General features: G+C 36.6%; 1 protein-coding gene across 1 annotated transcript in view; it reads right to left on the bottom strand.

Moving 5' to 3' along the window:
• Positions 1-21,414, bottom strand: part of LOC144644510 (anoctamin-5-like) — a 30,480-nt gene extending 9,066 nt beyond the window's left edge. The window contains exons 1-16 of the mRNA XM_078504006.1: positions 20,978-21,414; positions 17,948-17,999; positions 17,171-17,301; positions 16,837-16,935; positions 16,269-16,411; positions 15,882-15,939; positions 15,601-15,652; positions 12,451-12,506; positions 10,414-10,470; positions 9,616-9,680; positions 8,975-9,018; positions 7,381-7,471; positions 6,330-6,429; positions 5,081-5,141; positions 4,361-4,443; positions 229-366 (exon numbers count right to left, since the gene is read on the bottom strand). Of these exons, the coding sequence (XP_078360132.1) occupies positions 229-366; positions 4,361-4,443; positions 5,081-5,141; positions 6,330-6,429; positions 7,381-7,471; positions 8,975-9,018; positions 9,616-9,680; positions 10,414-10,470; positions 12,451-12,506; positions 15,601-15,652; positions 15,882-15,939; positions 16,269-16,411; positions 16,837-16,935; positions 17,171-17,301; positions 17,948-17,999; positions 20,978-21,382 (1,635 nt within the window). The 5' untranslated portion in view covers positions 21,383-21,414. The remainder of the gene's footprint in view (positions 1-228; positions 367-4,360; positions 4,444-5,080; positions 5,142-6,329; positions 6,430-7,380; positions 7,472-8,974; positions 9,019-9,615; positions 9,681-10,413; positions 10,471-12,450; positions 12,507-15,600; positions 15,653-15,881; positions 15,940-16,268; positions 16,412-16,836; positions 16,936-17,170; positions 17,302-17,947; positions 18,000-20,977) is intronic.
• Between the last annotated feature and the right edge of the window lie 1,408 nt (positions 21,415-22,822).

Raw genomic sequence — 22,822 nt, forward strand, 5'->3', positions numbered from 1 at the left:
CCTGATAATAAGCTCTTCCTCAAATGTAAGGACCTATTTTAAGTTATGACAAGAATCAAAATTTTGCAATATGTTATTTGGGTAAAACAACTCAATCAGTGCCTTCAAGAAAGCCTTAATTGTGGCTTGTTCAAAAGGTTATTCAAAATTTAGGTACATGTAGCAATGTGTCATGGAAAGAGTAACATTTTAATTAATAAAAATTTTATTAATAATATTTAATCTTACCATGAAAATAATGAAACTGATGCTACAAACAAATCTGGGAACTTTTCTGCCAATCGAGATAAATGGCTCCTCCACTTTCGTGATGGGATTCAAGCGAGTTTCTAATGCCACTGCCTCATATTCTGGACGAGGTTGCTCCTAAAAGTTACAGAAGATGGACACTGGTAAACATTTGTACACTTTGTTCTTTCATAAAAAATGTTGTCGTTAATCGTTGTGGTAGAGTACAATAATAATAAAGTACTTTTTTGTTTGTCTCACAACGTAGTGTCACTTGTGATGCAGCGTGCTTAATAAGGTTACAGCTGACCAGCAGTTGACCTTATTGCCTGATGAAGACTAGCAGTGTGCAGTTGAATCGTCACAATCTACACCACAAGTGACACTTCAGTAGAACTCCGATAACTCGACCTCTGAAGGGAAACGAAAAACAGTTTGAGTTAGCAGGGTTTTCGAGTCAACCAAGTACAGGGATGGAAACTAAAATTTCTGAGCACTCGCCATCTGGGCGAGTGACCTTCAAGTTGCACTCGCCCAGATCAGTTTTCACTCGCCCAGTCTCCTTCTTTTAAGAAAAGGAAAATTAAGCCCCCCCCCTCCCCCAACGAATAATATAACTGGTATGCAATGCATACTAAGGCGAGGACGTTCCAGTTAAGCAAGTCAGTATGTTAAAAATTCCAGACAAAGAACTGAGAATAGGCCTTTTGGGCTTTGTTTGTTTGTTGTCCCTTTTCAGACTATGTGGCATCACTCTTGAGAATCACTTCTTTCAAATTCAAACAAATACTCTTGGTATTCAGATAGTTTTAGTTTTTTTTACTTGTTTTAATAAAAAACCAAGTTCTCTGGGCAGCATCATGTGGTTTTACACTGTCAAAGCCAAAAATGTCTATTGAGTAAATTGTGAGTCCAAAAGATATCCAAGTAATTGAACGCCGAAATTGATATCGTTGATTAAAGTGTGATTTACAGCAAGGAGCCCACATTTGTGACCACTTTTAATTAATTCACATTCTTTCATGCAGCCGTTTTCTAATGAAAATGAGAAGCTGTGACGAGCTTCTGATTGGATAAAACCTGCAAGAAAGAATATGAATACATTAAAAGTGGTCACCTTTTTGGGCTCCTCGCTCTAAGTCGAAAGTTGAGACACTGAGTCATTTGCTATAAAGGAGGGAAAATGGGTTTGTCAGGTAAATAGAATTTTAAAATACAGCACGTTGTTTTCCAGTGGTGTTTTTAGTTGTGCATTCCAAGGTATGGTTAGTTTGTAACCAACGTTAATTAATAAAAGGCAAATAATAAGCTGCTTTGATCACAAAATTGGCAATTTAATTTGTACAATTCTAATATGATGTCTTTTATCACGACTTTTGACAATGGAATGCAACATATTTTGTAACTGTACTTGACAGCAAGGAAACTTCCACGAGTTTGGCATAAAAATATTGTCTTGCAATAATGTTCTAGATTGCCTCTTGTTTAAATATAGCTGACAGTTGCACTGACTGTACAATCTGTAACGTACCCTTTGTCTAGTAGGTCCAAACACTTAATATCATTTACAGGTAAAACACAGTGCAAGGAAGTACAAGTTTTCAGGAAGAAAAGTTGATATAATATCTTGATTGACTCTTGTTAAATTCAAACGGGGCTGATAGTTGTTTGCACTATCTGTACAATCTGTGATGCAAGCAAGTCCAATAAGTCCAAAATTTTGATACAGTACAAGTGGAGACTAGGAAGTAGAGTTGATACAGTGGTTTGCCAGTGATGAATTTGTATTGAGGGTCTTTCAGTAGTAAATCCAGAGATGTTTTACACCGTTTTTTAACTTTGGTGTTATTGCTACATGGTTTTCGCTGTGTTTTGCTTAAAATATATCTGCCATTCATAGTGAGGATTGGGCTTTTTATTATGTACATATTGTATAGAGGCAGAATAGAGGCCAATAATCAGTTCCAATGCAATAGCTACATTCACACATTCATGGTGCTTCTTGACAAAGTGCAGATTAAACATATTGAAGCAATTAGGACAAAGCACAGCAATCAGTGGATTCTTTGAAAACTGTATCTTGGATGTTTTCTGTTGTTGTTGTTTTTATTTCTGTTCTGTAAACATAATGAAAGAAAGAATCAATAGTTGAAAAAATTAATAATTGTTTAACACATATTTGTTTAGACACCAAGACTGATTAACTTCAACAATTTAATGCAACATAAGTAGTTACTTAATTCACTTAAATTTTTCTTTTTTCTGAAACACATCTTTCTACATGTACATTATATCTTTCTTAAATCATTAACTAGTTATCATAGCCTACAAAAATAAATGTATATACTCTTTTTTGGTTGTTAACCACACAGCTTTAAGGTCACTGAGGTGTATCTCTAGAACACCAGTTTGGACTCTTGATTTATTTAGATTTGTACAAATATATGATCAATTATAGTTCTGTTATCAGTGGTAAAGCCTGAAATAAGTTTGTTTGTATCCATATTTTACAATCATTTGTTAATATAGATTTACTGCTGCTTTGTACACCACTATTAAAATCAATGTTGAAATCTGACCTAGTAGTAAGAGTGAAAACGTTCTGTCGACAGAAGGGATCGCGAATGAGCTTTCTGATCTATAAATTTTAGCAAATTAAATATAACAACATCTGGCAGATATTTCACTTTTAAAATCGTTATTTTGATTCAATAAATACTTTGACAATTATGTTATTCCAACACTACGGTATTCAATAAAGTACAAGCAAAATAAACTTTAGATAGCTCACCTCAGCTGCAGTTGTCCCAGTACGTCTTCTGCACTTCTCGTCTTCAGTTAAAGCTCAGGTTACAATGTCGCCAGGCAGTAGTTCAAATCACAAATAGTTTAGTCCCTCGACTTATAGGTGTGTCGATATTGTTTTTGTGTACTTTGATATCACAAAAAGTTTGTAAGTGAGCGAAAAAAATATCAGCTACTAATCGAGTCAAGGCTTCTGGCTGCGAAAAATTCTCACATGCTCGACCGAACACTCCAAGATGGCGGACGCCAACAAATCTCAAATCATGGTCTTTGTTACCAGTCCTCTTCGGTTCGAATCATCACATCTTAACACGAAGAATCCAAAGTCGCTTTATACTAACATGATAACATTAGGCTCGAGACTACGTCCTCGCCTAAAAATATACAACTAAAACTTAAACACATCATGCCACAGTAGTGGTCTATTTTTTCAATGAAAAATCGCCAAACATATACTCCACGATAAAAATACGAACACACTTACGTCAAAAGTTGAAACGCAGTTTTTAATTTGATACATACTCCCAAATTCCTGTACTCCAAAATGTCAAAACTGTACAGAAAAAGAGGCCAGAAAATCGGAAAATAACCATCCTGCCGCGTTTCGCACTAGGTGGACGAGTTAGTGTATTTTTGACCAGAGGTATTACTTTGTACAAGTACGTCTATCATGTAACAATCACCAAATGGAAGCCATTTTTGTCTGTTTACGAACCCGAATGCAGCTTTGTTGGCGATTTCAAAATGTTGGTAAGCTGTTGGATTGTGGACAGTGTAGATTATTTTGAAGTGTAAAGTAAAAGTTACGCTTATTTTGTATAATATATTGAAATTGTACTCGCCAAACCGGGCGAGTGGTCCGTGATTCGTACTCGCCTGACAGTTTTCACACTCGCCTGGGCCAGCGGGCGAGCGCTAATTTCCAACCCTGCAAGTAAAAAGGACTAAAAAGTGGGTCCAAGGAAAATGGAAGTTAGTTCGAGGAATGCCGGTCAGCTCGCCACCGACCAACTCGCCACCAAGCGAAGTCACCTCGGCTCTTGAATCAAAGAACGAGGAATTCGGCTCTTGAATCAAAGAACGAGGAATACACCAGTTTTGGTGGCGAGTTGGTTGGTGGCGAGGTGACCGGATACCAGTTCAAGTTGGCGGGGTTGTTCGAGTTATCAGAGTTTGAGTTACCGAGGTTCTACTGTATGTCACGAGACAAACGAAAAATACTTAATTATTATTTTGTTCTTTTTAGGCAATATTTTTAGAAATACCATTTTCTGATACAGTACAATCCTTTATTAGATTTATTCTAGTGTGGGAAAATCAAGCCTACCTCCTCATCCTCATATCCAAGCAGATCCCATTCATACGCAATCTCTGCCTGTCGTCTCTTCCAAAATTCAAGAAACATGGTGGCTAAATGGTAAAAGCACAAATCACAAATGGGCATAACTACAGCTCTTGCCTTGCTTAACCAAAGAACCTAGTCTACCGGTATTTATATCTTGTTCTTAGTCAACTTACATTCTAGCTGATTTACATTTTTGTTCTTATCAGGAACAGCCCCTTACGATTAAACACTAATTGAGTTACTTGACCACATGGAAATATCTACTGAAAAGACTGAGAGTTGGATAAGCAATTCTCTTGACCTATCAATGTGGATTATACAAGATTCCCAACATAACAATTAAGTGCAACCATAGCTGGTTTACTTCTCAGTCCAGGTTTTCTGCTTTCCTTGTATCATGTAAAATCCACATTTCCGAAATTCCAGTGTTATTGATATCATTACAGAGAGCGTGCATGAAACTAAACAACAGAAGATGCACTGATGGGATTTTTCCCTAATTCACTCTTCAAATATCGAATACCGTAATCTAAAGTCATATCAATTGTTTTTCTTTAGCTTTCTTACTCAGGAAAAAAACCTGGTTGATTGCCTAACTTAAAACTTGCTATATCAGCTAAAAGTTGAAAAGTGATTCTTAAATGCATAATCTCTATTCATCCTTGTCTGCTTTGTGGACGATAATTTAAATCTTGAGCTTACCCCAAAGTGACATAAAAATAGCAAAAACTACAGTGAATTCATTGTCAAAGACATAAGCCACCTGAAAACAAAGAAAGAAGAAAGCATTAAAAGTTACTAAATGTGTATCACTTCAGCAGAGTCCTGAGCAAGTGGCTCCGGCAAAACAGGAATCCACCTCACAAAAAAACTTGTAAACCCGAAAAAAAAAAAAAACTTGCACAAACTTGTTTTCTAAAGGCTGGTTTTCACTAGTGGATAAGCATTAGCACAATGACATAAGTATAAGCACACACATCAGAAAAACAAACATTTACAAACTTAATTGTTTTCTTACGTTGTTCTCATTAGGAATCGCTATGATATAAGCAAAACATTGTATTAGCATAAGCACAGAAAGATCAGACATGTTGGTTCTTCTTGTTCTTATGCCATGTTATGTTTATGTCACGGTGATTCTTAGTGAGAACAACATAAGAAAAACAAGTAGGTGTTCTTTATATGCTTGTGCTTATGTTTATGCTTCTGTCTTGATACTTTGCTTATGCGCCGGCGCTTAAGTGGAAACCAGCCTTATTTTACATTTTGTGGATTTACACTTTGTATAAGCCAACACATTAATCTTTGAGTAACAGTGTACGTCATTAGACTTGAATAAGGCCAATTTTTTTTGTTCAGATGTTTGTTTGTATTAATTTTTTTGGGGGGAGGGGAGGGGGAGGGGGTGGGGGAGGTAGAAAAGTATGAGGGTTTCCAGCCTGTGCCTTTGCAGCTACATTAGGTACTTGCATAATTTTTTGGATGATTTTAATTTTGGTCAAAAAGGATCTGGAAATAAAACCATCCAATAGTATTTGAGCGTCGGAAATATTACATTACTGTTGTAAGTACACAAACAGATCCAATGTGTTGAGACAGAAGAAACATTGGAAACTGTAACTAAGGAACTAGAACCACATGATCCTTTTGAAGATCTTGTAGCTGATCATTAAGCCACTTTATCTGAGCTCCAAAGCTTTTAGTTTACTTTATGGAGCAATCTCTAGCCGTGACACAGTCTGAGATACGTAATGCCTTGATTGTATTTGTTATTTTCGTGCAGGTCTATCTTGATGGCGCAGTACAACTATTATTTTCACAGATGTTGTTTCCGTCTAATTCGTGTTTTGTACTGGCATTAGTTTACTTTAGTCATGTTTCAGCAAAGTGTCCAAAATTTTTGCCCAAAATTTGGAAAATTTTAACATCTGATTTTTTTTTATGTATGTACCTTGGAGTAAATGCAGGTATCATAGAGATGCCAGTAAGGGCAACCTCCATCACAGCGAGGGCACATAGGAAAATTCTTTGATTCGTCACAGATGTCTTTCCTAAAAGAAAAAGAGATTGTCCTTAGTGAATAGACTAATTACTAATGACATTGAGAACCAGCTACAGAATTTGGCAAATGTAAAACCAGAAAATCAAATAACTAATTTACTTAATAGGATAGTAGAAAAAACTGCTCTATATACCCAAGGGCAACACTACTGCTCATTGCAAGACAGTGTAATCTCTAGTAACTTCATTCAAGAGAGTAATGATTGGCAACCGCAAGAAGGCAATGCAGTGTACAATACCCTTTACTGACAGTTCTTGTTTGTTTATGCACCTATCAATGTTAAGCCCGAGGGGGGGGGTCGGGCTAACCACGGGAATTTGATCGTGAGGTAGGTCCCCAGGGTAGGGATTTTGATCGTACGTGATGGCCCCAGGGTAGGGATTTTGGTCATATATGAAGGTTTGAAGGGACATCTGACCACCTTTCATGGGGATTTTGACCAATTATTTTGTCCCGGGGTGGGAATTTGACATTTTTTTATAGAAAATGTCAAAATCCCCACCCCTTGCCCGACCCCCCTCGGGCTTAACATTGATAGGTGCATTATTTTTGTTGTTGTTGTTTTAGTCAATTCCTGCACACTTAAAAACATTTGTACAATGTACAGTACATGCCATTTAACACAAAGATAAAATTTAACTGTGTTACTATAGATGTGTCACTCAGCTACAAATGTACTTCTCTATTATATGCTATGAAGGTTTCTTTCTTGTAAAATGTAATGCATGTACACTAATAATAAATTAATCAATGACAGTTTCAGTTGTTGTGGTAAAGTTGTAATTCATTCAGAATGCTCTTTTAAACCTTTTTGATGAGTTTAAACAGAGTTCTGTATGTACTGTAGGTAAAATACGTGCATTTTTTTGTATGGCCTTAACAACTGCAGCATGTGAGCCTTTCACATCATAAAAGAGAATTCGTTACATTTATTACTTACACTGGAATGTAAGAGCCCAACTTGGCCAGACCATAAATCACACAAATGATACCCATGATAGCTGCTGGGAGCAACATCGCAGTGTAGAAACCTGCCAGACATCATGCAGAACATCATTATAATACTAATCATATCTATAACAAAATTCTTGTTTTTGATTGGTTCTGCGTGCGCCTATTTGTCGCGTAATCGGCGCGCGATCACGTGGGTGTCTAATTACAGGTATCCAATTTGAGCAACTTCAAATTGGATACCTGTAATTGGACATCTACGCCATCCGCGCGTCAATCATGCGCATTTGAATGGGTTTTTTCTTGCTGTTTTCTAACTTTTTGTGCAACCAACTGAATTTACCTTTGACTTTTCCTCACAGAAAAGGTTCCTAAAGACTTCCTAACCTCGAATTTTGTTATTGACACGATTAATTAGTAATTGGACCTCATGTCGTAAAATTCAGAGAGTAATCGTGCTCGTGATTTCGAAATGACTCGCCCGATTACTCCCTGAATTGTACTCCACTCAGTCCAATTACTATTACTAATAGGCTCATACATTGCACAACTTTGTAAGAGGTTTTGTTTCACTAGTCATAGCTGCTTATATCCGGAGGGGCCAAGTGGCATGGAAAAAATACATTTTGACAAGAAACAACTGTACACTACAAGGGAGAATTTAATGCAAGAAAGCCATGCACTCTGATGAAGTAACAATAAATGGTTCATGCTTTCCGTTGCACTATATATTGAGTTATGGTGCATGCGGGACGTTTGTAGAATACAATCAAAGAAGCGAAAGAGTTACTTGAGGTGACAGTCAAGAGCAACTCAATAGTACACAGCTAAAAGCATGAACCAATTTTACTGTTTTATAATGTTGGCGGTGGAAATGAAGATCTAAACTCCAAAAACTTGCGCGAGATAAAAAATTCTGGCAAAGCGATTTGCTTGCACTGTTGGATTTTGTGAATTTGACTGTGTGGCTCTGCTAACTATGTTAAAATTATATATTTAGTTTTGCACGTTGAAACTTATTCACTGTCTGTTTTTATTTGAAGTAAAATTTGCTGCAAGGATGTTAGTAAGAAACGGTTGGCGTGGGGGTGGGCGTGGGGGTGGGTTGCTGTAAGCAGGCAAATGGGCTCAAAACCAGAGGGGTATTAGTTGGGGGAGGTCTTTAACCAGGATTTTGCAGTATCAATAAGCATAAATTTTGACATCCAGTATTACTAGTTTGATACTGACTGAAAGTTCAAACCATGATGAACAATCATCTCTATCAATTTAACAATACACTTTTCACTTTTCTTTAGCTTTCACTAATAATGGCCGACTTTGCTAATAAAAAAGAACATAAAACTAAAATAGTGTTGAAGTCCTTTTGTCAAACCCTGTAAGAGAAATCTTGTGAGGGTGGGCACAAAGTTTTGCCACAAAATTAATGATTCATGTTGTTCTTGTTACAGACTGATAATAAATACATGTAGATAACATGAGGCAAAGCAGCAAAGAAAACGTTATTAGATATATTATAAACAGTACACGTTCATAAGTACACAATGTGTGGTATAGTTACAAGTATTACTGCAGTTTCTTACCCAACCAAGCAAAATAGATGCCAATTTTTTCCCCAAAGTAATCTCTGCAACAAAATAAACAACAAATACCATTGACCACTAATAATATTTATTATTAAATTTCTTTTTATAAATAAATTAATAATTTGGCCACCAACTTCAAAAGTTTGGTTGCCAGTGAAAAATTTTACTCACTAAATAAAGCTCACACTTTCAATTCTTACTTTAGCAGGAAATGTTACCTCTTTACTCAAAGATTGTGCCAAGGAGTATGATGAACATTTAAACATTCAAATTCTGTAAGAAGAACTATCCTTAAATTGATCACCACATCTTCTCAACTCTCTAACTCCTGGTGCGTCTTATAACCAAGTGTTTTAGGATAATTTTCAGTTTGTAAACTTAGCATAACAATGTTGCCAAGTTTGGGGTGCGTCTTAAAAATGAGTGCGCCTTATAACCGAAAAACTACGGTAAATAAGTCAACCCTCCAAGTTTTTTTTTCCTTAGTGGCCATTTGGCCAACGACTTCAAAAGTTTGGTTGCCAGTGAAACATTTTACTCACTAAATTACGCTCACACTTTCAATTCTTCTTCTCAATTTTAGTCGCCATGGCAACTCAAATGGTCTTAACTTGGGGGTTGATTAACTAAAGTTATACCTGATGTGATCCAATGGCTGCATTTTGTACCATTGATGTGCATTTACCCATGTGTGAAACAACAGCTAAATAAAAACAAACAGAAGTTTTAAAGGGAGAAAATAATCTCTGATCTCTCCAGAGTAGAAATACTAATTTCTGCCGACAACAACTTTAATTCAGTGATTTAAATCACCACTACAACTTAATTACAGGACATAATTTATCGGGAGGACACAGAATAATTAATTTTGCAGAATAATGTCTAAATATGTTAATTTTCTAAGTAGAAAACAAAAATGGCAACAAACCAGGGGGGAATATGAGTTGTGCAAAGATAAACAAGAAGCTTATATAAACAGCACTATAATTATAACAGCATTATAATTAAAATATGTTAAAACCCATCTGCCAACTTCTACAGAATTTTCAAAGGAAACTTGACCTACATGACCGTTGCCATTTTTGCCGATAAATGAACATGTGTAACAATTACCCCATCAGAATAAAAATTCTCCAAGATCCCTATTTGAGCATGTGTCAAGGTTGAAACCACTAGGCTTGCTTTACAGTGTTTACTGGGCATTTTGTAAATCTACACCTCATACTCTTTGGAAGTTTAAACAGCATTATATGGCCTTTAAAATATGTTAAGGATAAGTTTCTATTTGAAATGTTTAACATAAATCCGTGGCTGATCATTTCTCCCTGAAATTTTCATCAGCTAGCACACATAGGTTCTTACAGCTTTCATCAGGTGGTAACAAAACTATAGAGCCACCTTAAATTAATCTCATGAAAATGTTTTAATGAACTTACCTGTCTAGCATTTTCAGGTCTTGGGGGTTCATTGGACTGATCCAGTTCATAGGGGCCCTGTAGAAACATCAAAATAATGCAAGAGTGTTATTAACACTGACTGTACAAATACCGTATTTATTTGATTAAGCGCCCAACCTCGAAAAAGTGCCCACCTCGAATAAGCGCCCACCCTATAGGTAGGAAAAGTTAATAAGCGCCCACCCTGCCCCACTCCTTTAAAAAATCTGAGGTATACAAGAAGAGTATTGACCTTAGTGACAATTGGGTTGAATGTTGTCAACTTAGTACTACTAAAAGACGTTTACGAAAACCAAGTTTTCTTAGTAATTCACGAAACTTTCAATGAACAGTTAAAATTCTTCTTTCGTACATCTTTACGTTTAGCTATTATTTAATGTTTCGTTGTTACTACTTGCTGAAATGGTAAAAATTTAATAAGCGCCCAGCCTCGAAAAAGCGCCCACTCTCAAAGTCCAAAAATTTAATAAGTGCCCAGGGCGCTAATAAATATGGTACATAGCATGAATAACATAATTTTTTACAATGTGGTCATTGCCAATTGAAAATAATTATTGCACTGTCACTCATAAATAATAATGGGCGGCAGTATGTTGGACTTTAGATTGAAAAGTCAAGCTATTTATTATACAATGAAGTTAGTGTCTTTGTGTTCTGTTTTGATCTTGGGTAATATTAATTTCACTTTTCTCTAACGAGTATAACTTAAACTGATTTTAGTAATTGCCAAGCAACCTGAAAAACCTGATACAATAACATGTATTGGACAGTTGCTTTTCTCAATCAGGGCCTGGGTGTTCACCTTATGGAAACTTAAGTCAAAAGACCTGCAGTGATGAACAATCTGGTTCCTCCAATCTTTACGATTGGAGAAGACTTTCACCACATGCACTTACAGAACGTGAATTTCGACCTGTATAGCTTTGTTCGACTTTGACAGTTCTAAATGCCTAATAAATAATAGAACAATCTGAACAATAAGAACAATAATAGAAAATAAGGTTTGAAATTTATTGTTATTAAGCCTAGAAATGTGCCATTTTTATAGCCAAATCCAGCAAGTAAAAAATTAAACATAATTACTAATTTTTTAACTATGCCTTCCTGTCTCAAGCATAATCAGTGCTCAACCTTAACTTTTTGACTTACTAGTCATTGGGTTAGTATAAAGGTTATAAATTTGCTAGCCAACACCCATCACCGGCTGGTAGCCAAGCCTGGGCTAGAGCCAAGGCCATATTGATTGGGTACAGAAAGAAATAATGGGAAATTGTTGAATGTTTTTGAGCTTCTTTAACTTTTTCTAACCAGGTTTCAGCAGAGGAAAATCACTTTTATGCTGCATGAAATGGGAACCCTTTTTTCCCTGATTTGCATTTACTTCAATCTTGAATGAATTTTCATGCACACTACATGGACAACAGGTAACGAGGGATTTTCTTGCTTATTCCCACTGAGCCGGTGGCCTCAGTGTGACGGGTGCTATTTAGGGGGCTTGTGGCTAGGTTGTGGGTTGTTCTGGTCGCTTGGGTGTTCTTCCGCCTTGGGGTGTGACTGCGGTTGCAGCCCCTGGGCCCCTCGGGCACCCTACCTCCATTTTGCGAAATGGGGTTTTAATTTCCTTCAAGGAAGTTAATTAATTTAATATTTTTAACTAGTTTTATAATATGGCCATGTCTCACAAGGACTGGGAACTACCAAATTCAAGAATTTGAATGGCTAAAATGTCTTTAGAGGGCCACAGTCTACATTTTCCTTTCTAGACGGGCATCTAGACTGACTACATTTGTGGTGAGAAAGGTACAAACAAAAATTAAAACAACATTCACTTGTATCTGATACGAATACTAAATAGAAGAGCCAAAAGCTTGACAAGGAAAACAAATTAAGTAAAGAGAACTTGTAAAGAACTAACTATAACTTATGTGTACATATTTTGTTTTTTATATGTACATGGGGAACATTACCAGACAGTACATGTACATTGTATGTTAGAATGAAAATGATTTAATTTACCTCATGTAAAGGATAAGCTGCAGAGTAGCTTCCATTGTTTATCAAGCGTCCAATACCTTTTAAATAAATAATTGTTAACAATAATATAATATTATAAATGAATACAGAGTTAATGTTGTAGACCCTGAGAAAAGTAACAAGTGCTCTGGTTGTGAAAAGTTGAGATAACCGGTAGTCAAAATTAAAATCCTACTGAGATTATCCTTAAAACTAACAATCATGTCTGTTATGGAGTGTTCAGAGCACAAAAAGAAACTTATAATATTAAGTACAATGTAAGATGTTCTTTTGATAAGAACCCCAGGTGCAATGTTGCGGCGGAATATTCAGATAATTCCAGAAAAGAATTTTCATATATAGCCGACTGTTTAAAAATAAAACTTAAGGTAAAAGCTGTTAAAATTGATGCTAAACGTTTTAGATCTGTTCGATCATCAACAGAGATGATCAAACAGATCGAAAACGTTTAGCATCAATTTTAACAGCTTTTACCTTAAGTTTTATTTTTAACCTTTTATCGGCGAAATGTATATAAGCCGACTGTTTATTAAAGTGCCTATGAAGTAAAAATTAATTAATGCTTATTTGAAAGCCTTGTACAAATAAAGAAGAATGGCGTTTACCGTTTTGAAAGATCTTATTTCGTTTAGGAGATATTCACATTTTTGTGTTATGCAAATTAGGAAAGTGATGACGTCATAAATTGTTCCACTAAAAGATAGATCACAAAATCAAGGCTATCTCTGAAAATATAAAGGTGATATTTCTGAAACTTGGCATCAGTAGTGACCTTCCTTAAAGGTGCAAGATGGCTCATATTATGATGTAACCATAGCAACACTCTTGGTTCCAGGCTCTTTCTGTCATAAACCAAATATTTCAATTTGCAACCCTTTAAAGTGGGACAGAGGGTCCAGCTTGGAACACACATTATGCCCTATTACCCTAACTCTCCTCTTTAGCTTGTTAGGGGTGGATCATCTTTGATTAAGCAAAAACTGGGGACATCAGTATTAATTAAAATAGGTATCTGCAGCAAAACTGTTGCCATGGCAACGGCACGACAGGAGTCATTTTGTGTCTTTTGTGGTGTACATTAATCGTGCCAAGTTTGAAGAACACAGCTCAAATATTCCTAGAGATTTTCTTGATTCAATGCTTCATCTTTTTGTGGAACAATTAATGACGTCATAACTTGCATAATATAAAAACAAAAATATCTCTAAAAGGAAAAAAGATATTGCAAAAAGGAAAACGCCATTCTTCTTTATTTTGAAAAGCCTTTAAACTAAACAGCAATTATTTTTTACTTCATAGGCACTTTAACAGACTGTGAGAAATTAGCAACAGCCTATCTTCAAATTGCCAAAGAAATGGGAATCACACTTGGAAATTTCAAATGTAAGCTGTACCTTGCAGATCAAATTTTGAATTTATAACCACAATTCCCAAGAAAGCTGGTGGCTATGTCAGGGTCGTAACAAGGTATATGGGATCAGGGATCACAGCCTTGGGATCAGGGATCACAGCCTCGGGATCGGGATCTGGACCCGGGATCCCGGGTCCAAGTCATGGGATCCGGATCGGCCACAGATGGGACAGAATGGAACAGGGAAAATGTTGCCACATTTTAGGGACAGAAGAAGGGATCAGCGATGAAAAAATATACCTGGTTACGACCCTGCTATGTTACAGGTCAAATTTAAATTCAGGTTAAATTTTTTTTAACCTAGGTTATTTTTTTCAACCTAGGTAAAATTTATGGTTATTATCAGGGTTAAGGTTTGGATTGGAGTCTATTTTTTAAAAAAATAGTGAGTCACCCAACATTTCCTATGTGGTGAAGTGGATAAGGGGTTGGATAAAAAGAAAAAAAAAATCCGATGGTACTACTTGGGGGTGGTATTACAGCAGATGGTAGGGGAGGGTAAGTAAGGATGGTGAAGGGGGGGGGGGTTCAGAGACAGCGAGGGAGGGAAGGTGTTTTAATTTTAATTTTCTACTTATTTACCTAGTATAAAAAATAAACTGGGGTTAAAAAAAAATAACCTAGGTTGAAAATTTAGACCTAAAGCTAATTTTGACTTGTAACAGCTATTTTCCCGACATCTGCTGAATAACTAGACAACCATAGGGCAATATTTTTATTATATCCTGGGCTATGCAGCTTGAAGAAATATATCAAACATTAGAGACAGTGTTTCATCCGGATATCCAAACACTAAAAAGAGATTTGAAAATATGACGTGCAGTGGAGTATTTTTAATGAAGAAATTGAGGTGTTTGGATAGCCAATGAAACGCTGTCTTGAGTGTTTAAAATCTGCTCAATGGAAACAAAAACTACGAAGTACAGAGAAAAAATTGTAAAAATCTATGCTAATTAAGACCAAGTATCCAAACCTCCTTCACGGTTATGAATTCCTCTGTTAATGTACCGTAACGATCCATGTAAAAGCCGCACCTTTTTCCTCTAAATTCAAGTCAAAAATCGGGGTTGCGGCTTATCTACGGAAACATCTCTGGTTCGAGTTCTCAAAGGCCTAATTAATATTCATAAAAACTTCTCAAGAGGTCACTGAATAAACATATAACAACCTGAAAACTTTGTTGTTGTTCACTGCCTTTCCGTCGCGTGCGAGAAAGCACCAAGATAAACGCAAGTACTCACAAGGCAAATGGCCGACCGTTTCGCTTTTTTATTGACCTTCACAGCAAATGCATCTCCCGGATTATCAAACTCTTATTCTGCATGAAGTTTTTATCCTGTTGTAAGTAGCAGTTTTCAAAAATCTTGAAAATGTGGTTTCTTCCGAAGATAGTGCCACCATGTTTGTTTTTAATGCCCAGACTCTTCTCTACATTTCAAAGCTTGGTTACTAAGCATTCATCATTCGCGTACGATTCATACGAATTACAAGTGTTTCAGAAGTGTTTAGAAGTGATAATCTCGAAAAAATGATATCAAGAAAGCATCCAAGTTTAAGATATCGTGAATTAAAACTAAACAGGAGGTATGAAAAGTGTGTCAGTGTTTAACCGTGTTTTTCCTTTTTTTTTATTTTTTTTTTTTTTTTTTTTTTTTTGGGGGGGGGGGGGTTATGGTTCAAAATTTTTGAACCAAAGTCAAATTGAACTACAACATACATACCAATCTGACTCCTTTTTTCGCCATACTGACTTCTCATCAAAATTCTATGAACCTGCAAATTATGAATTTATGCCTAGTTGAAGAATGTACAGTCATGTAGATATTGTGGTTTTACACTGACCACTTGAAGCAGAATATAATGTTATGTAGCATGAAAAAAAAAATTGAAAATATATCATCCATATGTAAGGCGCCTGGCATGACGCCCACATTGCATTTATTTTAAAATCAATTATTAAATTTTAACAAAAGCAGATGCTAATTTTCAAAATTTAACTTACAATTCTACTCCGTTGTGCACTTGTGAAGAAGTCATCCCTGTTGTCTGGAATTAAAAACCTTTGAAAAAAATTGTTGCTTATTATTGATTTTCAACTGAATTTACTACTTTAACACTCCTTCAAGAAAACTAACTAACTTTATTTTGAGAGGAAGCCACATCAGCTCTTGCTGGCTTTCATGCGGGTCCTCTATCCAGGTTGAATTGCAGTTTGGAAATAAATTATTGGTTTTTGTGGAGAACCTGGAGAAATACCCTCGGAGCAAGGATGAGAACCAACAACAAACTCAACCTGGCACATATGATGCCGGGTCCTGGAATCAAAACCCAAGCCATATTGGTCTGGTCATATTGGGCCATATTAGTCTGACCAAGTTCAAACACTTACTTGTCAAGTTTGTCTCTTCTAAAGGCACAGGTGAAGTAGTTTGGCTGTTCTGGAAGATCCTCGATTCTGATTTCAAATGGATTACGAACTCCAATGGTGTCAAAACATCTCTCAGTCCAATCCCTAGTGTCCAAGTCATTTTCCTATGTACGCAATTGTTTATAATAATAATAAATAATAATAAATATATGTTTATAGTGGTCATGCACTTAGCTTCATATCTCAACGAGATAGCTAGTTTACAGGCATGCCACTGAAACAGAGGAAACAAATATTTTTAAATGAACATAACAAGGTTAAAAATCCTCACTGGCAGGAGGCAGACCAGTTGGCTATATACAAAGTGTGGTAGAGGATTTGAACTCGGGACAACCAAGAAACAAATCCAGCTAGTGGCAAGGGCAGGTCTTGAACCGGGGACCTGCAGATTACAACACCAGCGCCCTTAACCACTCGGCCACGCTTGCCTCCCTTTATCAAATTTGTTTTAGGATTGCAAGTTAGTAGATATGTTTACATGTTATATTAACATGTATATTGATTCCTTGAGCACAATACTGTGACGTACCTTGATTGGCATCTTCATGAGCATCTCCTCTGCACCTCGAGTGAGAACTTTCCAAGGTGCATGGATCTTGATATAAGCTGTCTTCCCATTACTGGAAGTCTGTCAATAAAACACATTCATAGTATGATGAAGAATAGATACATACATTAACTGATTATGAGCTGACATTAATTAGGTCTCATGTTTTTCATGGTTTGTTGGCTGTTGCCATAATTAAGATTGAGGGCAGCGAAAAGGCAATCAATCGCTAGTTGGATTTTGAATTTCAGAGTTTTCATTTCACTGAAAACTGCAATAATAATGGCAGTCTTTTATAAAACAGATTTACACGTACCTCAATGCCTTCAGCTTCCAATTCTAGATTTTCTCTTTCCAGATTTGCCTCAAATGCTATTCGTTTTTCTTCTCGCTTTTGTTGCCACTCTCTGTCTTTAGTAGTATCAATTTCATATGCCAGAATGTAATCTAGCAATAACGAAATACAATAATTAATAAATAAAAATAAATTTAAAAATACAAATTAAATTTTATTTTTTTCTTTGTCCTATGTTCCTGAAATGTTGAACATTTCATCTTCATTATTTATCACTGAGCTTTTAATTTACCATCTAAAGTTAATATTAAGAAAATTAATTTGTGATTTCAAAGTGTGTGATATTTGCTTGTCTCAACTAGATTTGTCCAACAGTGCAGTGTATGACTGTACAAAATGTATTTTACTGTAGAGTGGGTTGTTTGCTGATACTAAAAAAAGGACTCAAATAAAAATGTACATGCATGAATTGACAAAAATTTATTAAAAAAGTGATATTTGTGCATGCATGATGTAGAAAATTAATGTTATGAAACAATAATCTTCCATGATATATACATGTTTTCTGAACTGTTATTGTAAACAATAACTCAAGTTACATGCATGCCTAAGTTACCGGTATACTTATAACTGCAAAACGAAAATTTTCAAATTTCTGTAGGGCTAACAAAAAGTAATAACAAAAACAAACAAAACAAAACTACCTTGAGTTCTTAACTTGAAAACATGTTTTTCAGCACTGTATTTTTGTAACATAAGAAATAAAAATAAGTTGACAGTATAAAGTAGAGTACTAACCAATCCGTCTCTTCCCATCTTTAAAGAAAAGCGTATCAGAACCATTTGTTTTCTGAAAGAAACGAAAAAAAAAAGTCTAAATTACACAATGGATCTGATAGCATGTAAATGCAGTTTGATGGCAGAATAATACTTCATATTTGTATCTAAAAACATTGGCTACAAAATCCTGAAAACAATCAACTAAACATGAAATCATACAGTTTAAGACTACTTTGTCATTTATTTATAAATTTAAACTAAACGTCAAGAAAAAAACCCTACTGAATCAAGCTGTTTAACCAAAAATGCTCGATCTAAGCCTACATGTAAAAGTTTCAAAACTTACTGATGACAATAATACAATAATAACATGTCAATGAATCTGGGCAAAGGGAATATTCTAAGAAACACTATTTCTTTTCTTCTGACTGTCTTACAGCTCTTGGTAATATAAATTTCTTGGCTTTCCCGATCTGGTTTTCATAATCCATTTCAGTCCCTTTACATTTGATAAGTATGAAAATTATATATATTTTTTTACTTTAGAGCTAAGCTACAAGCAAAATAAATAGTCTACACTTGACAACATAGGTTACTAAAATTGGTCCCTATATGGTCCTTAACAATGTATTAACTGCAAAAACATGTTTTTCAGCTTCTCAATAACAATGCAGACACAAAGAGGAAATTTTGAATTATTGTGGAACACCTTGTAGATGCAAATTTTAAAATTTTCATAGTAACCAATAACAGCCCTCAAAAATGTGTAAACAAGATATTGGCAAAAATTAGGTATGCTAATTGCATGGTGTAGAAACAGCACATGCATAAGGCTTCAGTTTAAATGCCATTTACAATTCTGTAATATTTGGTGCTACAGACATGAACACAAATACATGATCAGCAGGAAACATTTTACACACATGTAATATTGATGGTAAACTAAGTATAACATGTGTAAATCCTAAACCAATCATTGTTTGCCTGATCCTCATGGACATACATGTAGTAGTTATGGTGACTCTTTAATTTCCCTGTAGGAAGGAAAAATCATTTGTCCTGAAGGACCATTAGACAGGACTTTAATTGATGAACCCTGGTGTGAGTTTTATCAAAACCATCTGTTATATGAAGTTTTGTGTAAAAGAGGACTCAGAGTTTTGCTCAAGTATAAAATGTAAAAATAATTATATATATGACCAACTACATGTACCTTTAGACAGACCTGTAAGTTAAGACAATTTTTTAAGTTAACAATACCAGAAGGTACTACATTAAGATTCTAAACAAAATTTTTTTAGTGCCTTCTTATTTATCATCCCTTACTTCTCTTAGGCCCACGTCCAAATATAATCTAAGGAATTGTAGCGATAAACTATTACTTAGTTATCAGCGTTTTATATCAAAAGCTAAACTTGGTTACCATTCTTTTACCTGTGCTGCACCTAAAACTAGAGAGTAATCTTAGTACATGTATGAGAAAGTTCCCCTCAGTTGCTCAAAACACTCTTTTCTACATTGTAATTTTCCCGCTTTCAGTGTTACATATATAGCTATCTTTCTACATCCATCTTTCGACATACTGTTTGAAATAAACTAATCAAAACTGATGCATACGGGTGTTCGTTTTATGCAAATGAGCCCACAAGTTCAGAAGGTCAAGCTAGTGGGCTGTGATCATTGGCAGATTTTGATCCCTTATGTTCGCTTAGCATGTCGAGAGACAGATGTCGATAGAAAGTCTTTGTGGGTTGGGTTTGTTGTTGGTTCTCGTCCTTGCTCCGAGGGGTTTTCTCCGGGTTCTCCAGTTTTCCTCCCTCCACAAAAGCCAACACTTCCAAAATTCCAATTCGACTAGTAAGGCAAGTACTAAAACCCGAAACAACGAAAACGAAACCACCGAAACTGCTGAAACAACCAAAACGAAACCGCTGAAACAACCGAAACGGCTGAAATGAGCAAAACAAAACGAAATCACCGAAACAAGTAAAACTTCAAGATTTCCGCCACTTACCGTACTATACACTCCATTTAGCCTACTATGCACTCCAGTTAGCCTACTATACACTCCGGTTAGCCTACTATGCACTCCTGTTAGCCTACTACACACTCTGGTTTGCCTACTATTTACTTTGGTTAGCCTACTATGCACTCCGGTTAGCCTGTTTACGGTTAGCTCTCAATAATAGTAATGGGTTTTGCTTGTTTCGGTGATTTCGCCTTGTTTCGCTCGTTTCGGCTGTTTTGGTTGTTTTGTTTCAGTCGTTTCAGTGGTTTCGCTCGTTTCTGTGTCATTTCATTTTGGTGGTTTCGTTTCGTTGTTTCGGGTTTAAGTACAAGTCATGCCGACTAGTAATACACGGCCCCACAAGCTTCTTTAGCTTTAATCCTCGCCGTGTCTAAATAAAGGTAATTTATTTATTTATTTAAGCCAATATGCACATAACACTGAAAGCGGGTGTAATATTATATGTATGACAAAACATCAAAACATTATTAAACCATCCTGCCAAACCTATTGTATAAAACCCTTGTACATGTCACGAATATAATCATTTCAAATTCCTATCACACAAGAGCCTGAAACAAGCTGCAAAATGTAATAGTGAGTTGAACACAGTTTAATGATTCTATATAGAATCATGCATGCATGTAAATAATATTGTGCTCATAGTCACATCGTACTTCCTCTAGAAAGCAAATATAAGCTTAACTTATTGTCTCAAGTTGTCAAAGTTCATATACATGTACTTTCTTATTCTCTCGATTGATACCAGTATTCAAGTATTTCAAGAAAATGTTCGGCAAAGAAACTTCTATGCGACTTTCGCGACTGACTGATTACAGTAATTTTAATTCAAAAGATCAAAAATTAAACTTTGATTGTCTACAGTCTATAAATAAAGAAAGCGTACAAACGTTCAAGAACCTGAAACCACTAGTTGACAAAGAGCTTTTTTCCCAAAGAGAACACTTAGTGATCACAATTGTAAGACAAATTAACATTCAAAAGGAATAAATAAGCTTATATTTATGAATTATACGAACCTCTACATCTGTGCGTAGATGCACGCGATGCGAATCTTGGTCCGATGGCTGTGTATAAATTGCAGGAACAGGGCTTTCCCTGCCGTGTTCAAGTAGTTTAACACCTGATGCAGTAGCTGTGTCCGGATCCTGGTTACTGGGGATCCCTTCAAACCCAACAGGAGGAAGATTATCTGCATTTTCATCTCCGTGGTGATGGTATGACGGTGTGGCAGGTTGAGGTCTGGCATAGCTTGTGTACTCATTTGTGGTCGGACGATAAATGTCTGGCGCAGGAGGATTTATAGGATAGCCAGGTCCGGTATTAGGAGCTGGATAACCTGGTTGGTGCATTTCAAACCCTATGGGTTGAGAACTGGGCTGAAAACCCACATAAGGGCCAGGCGGTGGCGCATAGCCCGCCATCTTGTGCACTGTCTGTTTACTTTCTTCGGTCATGGCCTCCGGGGATGTTCGGAGCTATTCGTGTTTCATCGGAAATTTACGGAATGAGCGGAGAGCGCAGTCCGAGTGCAAGACTCGGCCACAGAGAGGCGCAGACCGGCGCAGACTTCCATGGAATCTTTGGTGGAATCCTTGTGGAATTCAGCGTATTTATTTGCAACAAACGCATATTGTTTTCAAGCTAAAAACAATAATAATATTCCAGCAGGCAAATGCGATGGCTAGGCGCACATCTACATCTATTTCAGTGTTAAAAGCAATACTTGGCTTCACACCAGAGCTCGTAAGTATGATCTAAGTGCACTTGGAACCTGCTTTGACTGTGAAGCGGTAAATTGTTTCTACACCACACTTAAAAACGCACCTGACCAATAGGAAATGGCAGTCAAACGAAAGCGGCGTGCAGCGTTTTCACGGTTTTCACGGTTCTAAAGGTGATTGACAGCTTGTACCTCAAGTAATTTACCTTGTTATCAAGTGTGAAGCCAAGTTTTGTAAAGTACGACTTGAGATTTTTAAGTGCGCTCGAGTCAAGTCCTTACTTGAAACTAACTTAGCTTCTAGAGTGAAGCCAAGCCAGTCGCCAAGCCATACTTTAAACTTGCGGCTGTAGTGTGCACGCGCTAGTTTCTTTGCAAATCAGTAAAAAAAAACTCTTCCAGGTTCCTCTTTGCGATTGATACTTTATTAAAAGATGCAGTGAAATCCAGATTTCTCGAAACCTCAATTTCACGAACTTTCCGAACCAAAAGTGGTTTCCCTTCCCTCAGTCTGATTGATTTCTCGAACCAATTGTCGTTTCTCGAGAAATCTAGCCTGCGAATACAGCCGCCCCTCATTCAGCCGCCTCTCATTTTTCTCCCGTAGTAGCGGGAGCGAATGAGAGGCGGCTGTATTCGCAGGCTACGAAAAAGCGAGATTCCACTAAGAGCCTTTGCAACTTTGCTGAATAGCTCTTCTACATGTATCTCCACATACCTCGAGCTCCACCGAAATTTTTAATATGTTTAAAAACTTTCATCGGTCAGGGGTGTTGCTCGGGTTTTTTTCTTCAAATGGGGTGGGGGTCACACTGTGTCACGCCTGGGGTACTTACCAGTTTGTCGTGACGACATCCACTGTGTTTTAGTCGCGGGACAGTGTGCAGTGATCTAGTGAGCGTGGGGGGACGGACAAGTCTACCAAAAACCTATCTAGCGCTGGAAAATAAAGGTGTATGCCATGTTGATTCTTCGGATTTGCGCGTTTTCGACACCTGATTATTATAATGTTGGTAGATTGTTGAACTTCTCACAAAGGGAGGGTCGCGGGCACCACAGGATCCCTAGCTACGCCCTTGAACCTTCATATATTTAAAAGCTCAGAAAGCTGGAGTTGTTTCGCTGTGCTTTTTTATGCGAG

This window comes from Oculina patagonica, chromosome 2, assembly GCF_052425735.1.
Source record: "Oculina patagonica isolate OP01 chromosome 2, crgOcupat, whole genome shotgun sequence".
In the NCBI taxonomy this organism is placed as follows: Eukaryota; Metazoa; Cnidaria; class Anthozoa; order Scleractinia; family Oculinidae; genus Oculina; species Oculina patagonica.